Genomic DNA, 9232 nt, shown 5'->3' with positions numbered 1-9232 from the left:
GACCCTTAACAGTCTTTGAATTTTTTTTTAAATTTTAATTATGTGTATGTCTGTGCACACGGGTGCGGTTGCTCAGGGAGACCAGAAGAGTGTGTTGAGTACCCTGGAATGACAGAATTTGTGTGGCGTGGGTGACTGAAAACCTGAAAAGTAGCTGTATGCGCTCTTGACCATGCTGCCATTTTCATTTTTTATTTATTATTATTTGTTTATTCACTTTGCACCCCGCTCTTCGTCCCCTTCTGGGACACCCCCTCCCACAACCCTTCCCCCCCTTCCTCCCCCCCACTCCGCCCTCTCTCACCTTGCCTATTTTTAAAGTCTAAAAATCACTCATTTGTATACAACTTCAGCTGCTGGCGGGATGGGTTTAAAAATACTACCCAGCTGTTAGTCTTGCTTTCCTTTTGGTAGCAGCAGCAGTCGGATAGGAACTTGCCTAGCGACCATTGCAGTTTCGAGCGGTAAACACAACCGCGCGGCGCGGGACCGCGACCCCTCCCCACCTCCTGCGCGCTCGGGCACCGCGCGGCCGCTAAGCCCCGCCCCCCGCCTCCTATTGGTCCAGGAGGCGGTGTCGGGCGTGCGCGCGGGCGCCCCGATGCCCGGATGGCCCGTGGCTTCCGGCGTTCTCCCCGTGGGCGGTAGGGGGCGCTCGTCACAGAACTCTGCTTTGTTAACGGGGCCTCCCGGGCCAGCGTAGCCTAGGAGCGGCCGGTGAGGAGCCGCCGCCGTCTCGTCGCTCGAGCTCTGGAGCGACCATGGTCACTCAGGCTCCGGCCGCGGGGCCTCCGCGCTCCCCGTGAAGGGTCGGAAGATGCGCGGGAAGTAGCAGGTACCCGCTCCGTGGGCGGCGGAGAGTCCCGATCATTCCCTCATTCCCGCGCCCTCCGGGGCCTACTCGCAGCTCGGGCCGGCTCGCGGGGTCGCGGGGCACGAGGCTGGGCGACCGTTTGCCCGCGCTGGACCCTGATGTCATTCTGCGGCCCGGGGTGTGCGTGTGGCTGGGAATTGGGGGTGGGGGTGGGGGAGAGACGGCGCAGTTAGCACGGCGCATGCGCGGGAGGGGACGGAGGGAGGGGAGGAGGGAAGAGCCGGGGTCTCCCGGCAGGCCCCGCGCGCGGGGGGCGGCTCCGGGGTCGCGCTGGGCTCCTTGCTGGGGTCCAGGAGGTGACAGGTGCCTGGTCCCGGGCTCGCCGGGATGCGGCTTCCGGGACGGGTGGGACTGGGCTGGGCCGAGTTGACTCAGCTCTTCCTGTGGGGCTGGTCAAGTTGGGACACGTCCGGCGTCGGCTGTCGGAGGAGCTAAGTCCTGACATGTCTCCAGCTGGGGTTATTTAAACGCTGCCCCGTTTCCGCAGCCGTCTGCTGGGCGAGCGGGAGACGGACCGGATACCCCCGGGGGACCCTCTCGGATCACCGCGCTTCTCCTGCTGGCCTTCAGGTAAGGGACAGCTCGCCGACGTCGTTTTTGCATTTGAGAGCTATTGCCGAAAGACGTTTTCTGTCTCCTTCGTAAATGCATGTATTTATTTGTCCCATTTCGTAGTTGTTTTACAATTTCAAGTTTTTATCGTGTGTGTTGTTGTTTTTTTTCTACTTGTAGGCCAATGTGCAATACCAACATGTCTGTGTCTACCGAGGGTGCTGCAAGCACCTCACAGATTCCAGCTTCGGAACAAGAGACTCTGGTTGGTATTTCTGCCTCGAGTGTGTAAATATAGCTTGCTTTACCAGGTAATCGAGGAAGCAAAATTGAAACCTGGATTATCGCACAGTCGTCTTAAGTATTTACCTACAAACTCTTGACTTTCTCGGTTGTAATTGCATTAGAGTGGTCACTGCGACCTGTATTTCCACAGCCCTTCCCCTGACGCAGGCTTTAAAAGTGCAGTGTGTGGGTGCTGCTGGTTGTGACATGATGTTCTACCACTGTTCTAAACGGTAAACCGAAAGTCATAGAAACATCCGTGCTTTTTGTGAGGATTTTAGTTATGAGAGGAATGCATAAAATATATAAAGTTCCAGTCTTTGCTCTGTATCTCTTTAAGTTTTCTACTTTATATTAGCATATAAAGGTGTTCTACAGCTTGTCAGAAAGTTACAAAATTACTTTTAATAGCTGCATAGGCTTTGATAATGTGATTGAACCTCAGCCTTTGGAGTGTGTGTGTATGCAAGTACTGTACCGCTGAGCTGAGCGACAGTCTCCGTCTCAGGACTCCTGGTGGATGTAAAAGTTGCCCATGTGTTTGAGTAAAATAAGGGTGTGACTGTACTGTGAGGAAGATAGGGAACTAGAATCCTAAGTCCTGATAACCACATTTGATTGCAAACTGCTAACTCTGCTCAGCAGAGGTTATCGCCGTCTTCGATCCTGCCAGCCTTTGTTTTCCCTTTCTGATGTAATTTCATACATATTTGTGGAGAATACATGTATGCAAGTTAAGTCAGTTCTTACGGTTACTGCTCCGTGGAGTAAAATCTATTGTACTATTGTTTCAGTGGGCATGTCCCAGATCTCCAGTTAAACAGCCTGTTTGTTCTGGGTTTGCCAATGTCTGTCTCTCTTTACTGTCCCTCTTCCTTTCCTCCCCCATTTTTTTTTTTTTTGCATATTTTTAGTAGCTTGCATAATTCTCTTTCAAGTATAGTTAACCTAAGAAATTTTTTTTACAAGGACTATAATCTGATGTCTGCCCCATTGAAGATATCAAATTTGTTTTTTTTTTTTGATAATTTTTGAATTTTCTTGTAATGCTTTGGAAGAATTCTTCCATTTCAAGATTATGACCATATTTAAAGTATTTTCATATAGCATTTTAAAAACCTTTTCCGGTAGATCTTTATTCAGAACTCTCTTTGTTAAGTGTGAGATTACAAACAGTGTTGTGTTTTTATAGTAGTTTTTAAAATCAACTCTTTATCTTGTAAGCTTTGATAAGAAACTGGCTTTCCATTGTAGAGTTTTGATTTGAGTTAATATGTAAAAATGTAGAACTTCTTGCTTTGACAGTACGTATGTTAAAATTGATACACTAAGGAAAAGGCTAGCATGACTTCTATATGAGTTACATAAGAAAATTAAGAATTAATAAGTCTTTTTCAGCTGGGCGTGGTGGCACATGCATTTAATCCTAGCACTTGGGAGGCAGAGGCAGGCGGATCTCTGAGTTTGAGGCCAGCCTGGTCTATAGAGTGAGTTCCAGGACAGCCAAGGCTACACAGAGAAACCCTGTCTAGAAAAAACAAAGAAACAAAAAGTCTTTTTCAAATCTTGTAAGAGTGAATTACTTAATCTGAAAATAAGGTCTTAATACCCTTTTTTGGTTTCCATTTCTTTTTTTAAAAAACTGATTTCTATAGGTTGGAGAGATGCCTCAGAGGTTAAGAGCACTGTCTGCTCTTCCAGAGGTCCTGAGTTCAATTCCCAGCAACCACATGGTGGCTCACAACCATCTGATGCCCTCCCTCTTCTGGTGTGCAGGTGTACACGCAGACAGAGCACTCATATACAGAATACATAAATAACAGAGTCTTTAAAACTTTTTTCTTTATTTTTGAAATTATATCATTTCTCCTTTCCTTTTCTTCCTCCAAAGCCTCCAGTATACCCCTTCTCTCTTTCATGACTTTCTTCATTAATTGTTACATGCCTAATACATGCTACATTCCCAGATACAGCCTGCTCAGTCTGAATAATGCCATTTGTATGTATGTTTTCAGGGCTGACCTTTTGGTATTGGATAACCAGTTTGTGTGCTCTTCCAGAATAAATAACTGAAAAGTACATTTTAAAATTGTGCTAAAAGTAGTCTTTAAAAAAAGAAAAAGAAAAGAGTGGTGCTGGAGAGAGGGCTCAGCAGTTAAATACAGTTGCTGTTGTTACAGAGGACCCAGATTTGATCCCCAGAATGGATAATGTGGCTCAGCCCTCTTGTAACTCTAGTTGAAGAGGATCTGATGGCCTCTTTTGGCCTCCAAGGGCACTGTTTGCACACGGTGCACTTAAATACATCAGGTGAAATACCAGTATACATAAAATAATAATAAAAGTCTTCAAATTACCAAAAAAATCCACAGAAGTGGTTGTCTGTGTGGTGGAGTCAAACTAAAACAGCTGAGTTTGCAGATACAGAGAGCATAGTCATGTTACATGCCTTCCTCCCCAGTTTCTAGACACTCTCTCAGCTTAGTCATAAGCTCAGTGTACTTACTGTCCTTGACGCACTTAATGGTATTTTAAAAATAAACTAAATGCCTTTAAAGGTAGTGGTTAGTCCTATTTGTCCTCAGTACTCTGCCATGAGGCTATATTCTAGCCATGTAGACAGAGAGGCCTGGCACAGTGAGATCTGCAGCCATTGCAACAATAGAGCCATACAAAATAACTGTCCTGACAGAGACAGCCTGCCAAGCAGCCAGGAGGGAGCACGACTGCTCCTCAGAGGACCTGGCTTCCACTCTCAGTACTCACATGGTGACTCCTAGCCATCTGGAACTCCAATTCCAGGGGTCCAGCACTGTTGTGGCCTCCCTGGGGACCAGGGACACAAGTGGTGCATAGAAGTACATGCAGGCAAAACATGCATATGCGTAGAACAGACAGAAAGCCAGCAGGCTGTCCATGCTGGGCATCCACTAGCTATAGAACACGAGTCAACAGGAGCATTGATCATCAAAGCTGACATGCAGGAGTGTCTTTAGATATCTGTGGCCGATGGTAATATACTTCGATTTCAGACTGAGGTGGCTAGAGCAAGCTCAGGGACACTTTATCATGGTGTTCCTTGGTATCGGCTATCAGGCTGCCAGGCTGGGCTCACTAGCCGATTTGTGGGTGACAGCTTGCTAGGTAGGTGACAGTTGTTCAGTTTTTATCTTTTTAAGGATTCATTTCTTATTTTATATATAGGAATGTTTTGCCTGCATGTGTATATGTGTACCATGTGGGTGTCTGGTGCCTATAGAAACCAGAAGAGGGTGTCAGATCCCTTGGAACCAGAGTTACTGGTGGTTTTGATCTATCATATGGGTTCTGAGAACTAAATTCAGGGTCTCTATAAGAGCAACAAGTGGTCTTAACTTCTAAGCCTCAGTGCCATCAACTATTATCTCACTACTGGGAAAGCTGGATTAGAATCAAATTGTAGCTGGCTACTTGTTTTTTATAAATAAAGCTTATTGTTATATATTTACTCTTATAGTTTATGTAGTACTTTGCTTTTCACTTTCTGGCTCTTCTGATATTACTGGCATGCTCTTTAAAGATCATTTGTCATGAGTGTGTGTGTGTGTGTGTGTGTGTGTGTGTGTGTGTGTGTGTGAGAGAGAGAGAGAGAGAGGGAGAGAGAATATCTAGCCTTTGCGTGTATTTTAAGTGATAAATAAATGATGCATAAACCACATACAAAGAAAACAATGAGTTGTAGCTGTGGGCTGTCATTGTACTCTTTGAATTGTTCATTACCTTGTGACTTTGGTTTCTTCTCTAGCAGTCAGGAATGGGTATATGATAGATTGGTGATAGGTTTTGTCCTAAGATATATTCTATTCTCCTACATTCTATAAGCTCCCTTTCAGTAGACTGATGGATTTGTACAGTATAGTAAGCAGACTGAGTCTCAGCTAGGTTGTGTGGTTGGTGGCAAGCAGATGATGGAGCTGGAGGAAGGAGTCAGTGCTCACTCACACACTCCCCTGTGTGTGTGTGTGTGTGCATGTGTGCGCGCGTGTGTGTGTAGCTCCTGCCTGCAGAGGCTACAGTGGATGTTGGGTCACCTAGGATGTTGGTAGCTGCCTTTTGGTGGCCCTAGGAATCTAGACTTGGGTCCCCTGCAAAGCAGCAAGTGCTTTTAATCTCTCAGCCATCTCTCTAGCCTCTTGATATCGTTTTGATCAGAACAAATTGAATTTGATTATTTGACATGACACCAGGATTTGATGACTTCATGATAATTTCATAGTAGCTTTTCCCAAAGCATTTTCTGTCCTCACTCTTAGTGGTGTGCACTTGTACTTAGTGTGAAACCCGACTTTCTGAAGTGCAGCTTGGTAACAAATTGTTATAAGCATGGTGTTTGCTGCCTGTATTGGGCTTCTTTCTGGCCATACATAAAGGGCTTGAGCTGTAGAGTATGTTCATGGTGTAACATCAGCTCTTTTTCTTTTCTTTTACAGGTTAGACCAAAACCATTGCTTTTGAAGTTGTTAAAGTCCGTTGGAGCACAAAACGATACTTACACTATGAAAGAGGTGAGCAGAACTGAGGGAGGGAGAGCCGATGGCTTAATGGTTACATAGAGGCATCTCTGGTGGTTTTATCACGTTTGAGTGAGATTGGTCATTCAGATTTTATAATAAGCAAGAACATTAAATTTTGTGATCATTTGAACTATAATTTGAAGCTAAAAATTCTAATTTATATGAATTCCTCCCTTCCTTTCTTTGAGACAAAGTCTTTTTTTTTTTTAAAGATTTATTTATTTATTATATGTGAGTACACTGTAGCTGTCTTCAGACACTCCAGAAGAGGGCATCAAATTTCATTACTGATGGTTGTGAGCCACCATGTAGTTGCTGGGATTTGAAATCAAGACCTTCAGAAGAGCAATCGGTGCTCTTAACCACTAGCCATCTCACCAGCCCCTGAGACAAAGTTTTACTGTATAGCCCTGGCTGTCCTGGAACTCACTATGTAGACCAGGCTGGCCTCAGACTCAGAGAGATCCACCTGTCTCTGCCTCCTGAGTACTGGAATTAAAGGCATGTGCCACCACGCCAAGCTCGCTCGCTCATGCTCGCTCGCCCGCCCGCCCCCCCCCCCCCCCCCCCCTCTCTCTTTCTTTCTTTCTTTTTTTCCCAAGACAGGGTTTCTCTGTGTAGCCTTGGCTGCCCTGGAACTCACTCTGCAGACCACACTGACCTTGAACTCAGAAATCTGCCTGCCTCTACCTCCCAAGTGCTGAGATTGAAGGCGTACACGACCATTGCCCAGCAGATTCCCTCAATTTTATCCAAGGACTTCTTGGGCATCCCTGGGTCCCAGGTTAGAACTTGTACAACTGCTGGGCAGTGGTGGCGTACACCTTTAATCCCAGCACTCGGGAGGCAGAGGCAGGCAGATTTCTGAGTTCAAGGCCAGCCTGGTCTACAGAGTGAGTTCCAGGACAGCCAGGGCTACACAGAGAAACCCTGTCTCCAAAAAGAAAAAAGAAAAAAAAAAGAAAAGAAAGAAAGAAAAAGAAGAAAGAACTTATACAACTGTTGGAATGCTCAGGTGGCTGATTCATAGACACAATGTTGTATTCTTTGCCTTAACATTTATTAGTAAAGTGTTGTTTTCAGCTAGAGGTTGGACAGTTGTAGACAGAATTTTTGCGTGGCTGAGATATAAGTGTTTATCTCTCACTTAGGTTAAGGCTTGTTTACTTAAAACACTCAAGTTCTTGTGGCAGGTTAGGGGCTTCTTCTCAGCTACACTTTTGGAAACTTCTCAAAGGACACTTTGTAGAGGGAACCCAGGTGTCCTTCCTGTCCCACTGACTGTCAACAGTTTGTGATCCATAGACATGTAAAAATTTCCTTTAAGATTGATTGGCTCCTGCTTAGCTAGTTAAAGTCTCCTTAGTGTTCAATGATGTTTTTAAGGTTATTAACTTTGGATTGACCTTTATAAAGGTTAGACAGATGTTAAACAAGTGTGGATTTAGTAGTAGATAGATATGAGAAAATCGATGAAGGCCATCAAAAAGATTTAGTGCTTATGCTAAGCTGTATGCAGTAGGTCAGCAGTCTTCCTTTGCTCTCTGCGGGGTGTTGGCTTCAGGACACTGCCTGCCAAGTCTCTTACTTAAACCATGCAACTGTCTCTATATGGACATCACCTCTTAGACTTTAAGTTATCCTTAGAGTATCCGTAATACACAATGTGTGTAGTTGTTATACTGTATTCTTTAAGGAATAGTGACAAGGAAAAACATTTCTACATTTAGGATGGATGCCAGGAATATTATTAGACCCACAGTCAAATGGATCTGTGGCGGTGGGACTTACAGATTGTTTATAGTGTCTGATACCAGTTTTCAGTTACAAGATCTTTATTCTGGGACACTTGAGAATGTAGTGAGCTAGTGTGGTAGACAGTACGCTGGGATAGGTGTCATGTCCTGGGTTAGTTTCTCATCTCTGTTTGTTTTTATTTTTCCCCCTGTGGTGCTGGGTGTCAGATCAAGGGAGCACATTTTACCTACTGAACGACACTCGACCTTGTTTTCATACAGGAATAACAGTTTCCCCGGGGTGTCAGGATGGTGAGACTGTACTGACAAACCTGCACTGTGCACTGTAAAATGCTGTCTAGAGTTACATTGTTGATGGGCTCGTTTTGGAATAACAAAGTATGTTGCTTAAGCTGCCGTAATGGAGCACATGGAATGTAATAACTTAGTAGTGATGGTTCAGGCCCTGGACTGTTTGGTGAAGTCTACATTAATAACTGAGAATATTCCATTGGGAGATGTTACTGATGATGTCCTATCTTCCTCTGTGATGACCTCAGAGCTGTTGAAGTATACGTTTGTGACATGTCACTATTGTAATTTATTGCTGTATTTTACCTTATTCGTTTTTTTATTCAATTTTTTAAAAAAATTTATTTATTATATGTAAGTACACTGTAGCTGTCTTCAGACACTCCAGAAGAGGGCGCCAGATCTCATTGCAGATGGTTGTGAGCCACCATGTGGTTGCTGGGATTTGAACTCATGACCTTCAGAAGGCTCTTAACCGCTGAGCCATCTCTCCAGTTTCCCCCCTCCCTTTTTTTTAACCTCTTTTTTTCTTTCCTAGTATCATATGTTAGTATCTAGGTTTCTGGGAAAATTTAAAATTTATAAGAAAACCAGAAAATACATTTAAGTAATGTGGAGAAACAGTTACTTCTGTTGTCATCAGCGTGGAAGTATTTAAAAGACGCTTCTACAATACAAATGTTTGCTCTTGTACATGATTGTGGGTGTGGCTGTTAGTGTAATCTTGTTCAGTTAAGTGTGGTATTGCTAAATGTATATGAAACTGCTATGTGATTTCCTTAGTGTTTAGAAACCATATTTGTGTTTCAGATTATATTTTATATTGGCCAGTATATTATGACTAAGAGGTTATATGACGAGAAGCAGCAGCACATTGTGTATTGTTCAAATGATCTCCTAGGAGATGTGTTTGGAGTCCC

The 9232-nt window shown here is 44.3% G+C and overlaps 1 protein-coding gene across 1 annotated transcript in view; it reads left to right on the top strand.

Annotated features, from left to right (window-relative positions):
• Nucleotides 1-641: 641 nt before the first annotated feature.
• Mdm2 (MDM2 proto-oncogene) overlaps nucleotides 642-9232 on the top strand; it is a gene marked incomplete in the record, with an annotated part of 20120 nt that continues 11529 nt past the window's right edge. The window contains 5 exon segments of the mRNA XM_021174908.2: nucleotides 642-835; nucleotides 1362-1444; nucleotides 1607-1691; nucleotides 6181-6255; nucleotides 9123-9232. Of these exon segments, the coding sequence (XP_021030567.1) occupies nucleotides 1611-1691; nucleotides 6181-6255; nucleotides 9123-9232 (266 nt within the window).

The sequence above is a fragment of the Mus caroli genome, chromosome 10 (assembly GCF_900094665.2).
Source record: "Mus caroli chromosome 10, CAROLI_EIJ_v1.1, whole genome shotgun sequence".
Lineage (NCBI taxonomy): Eukaryota > Metazoa > Chordata > Mammalia > Rodentia > Muridae > Mus > Mus caroli.
The sequence above is the reverse complement of the archived record's forward strand: the minus strand, read 5'-3'. Positions and strand labels throughout refer to the sequence as shown.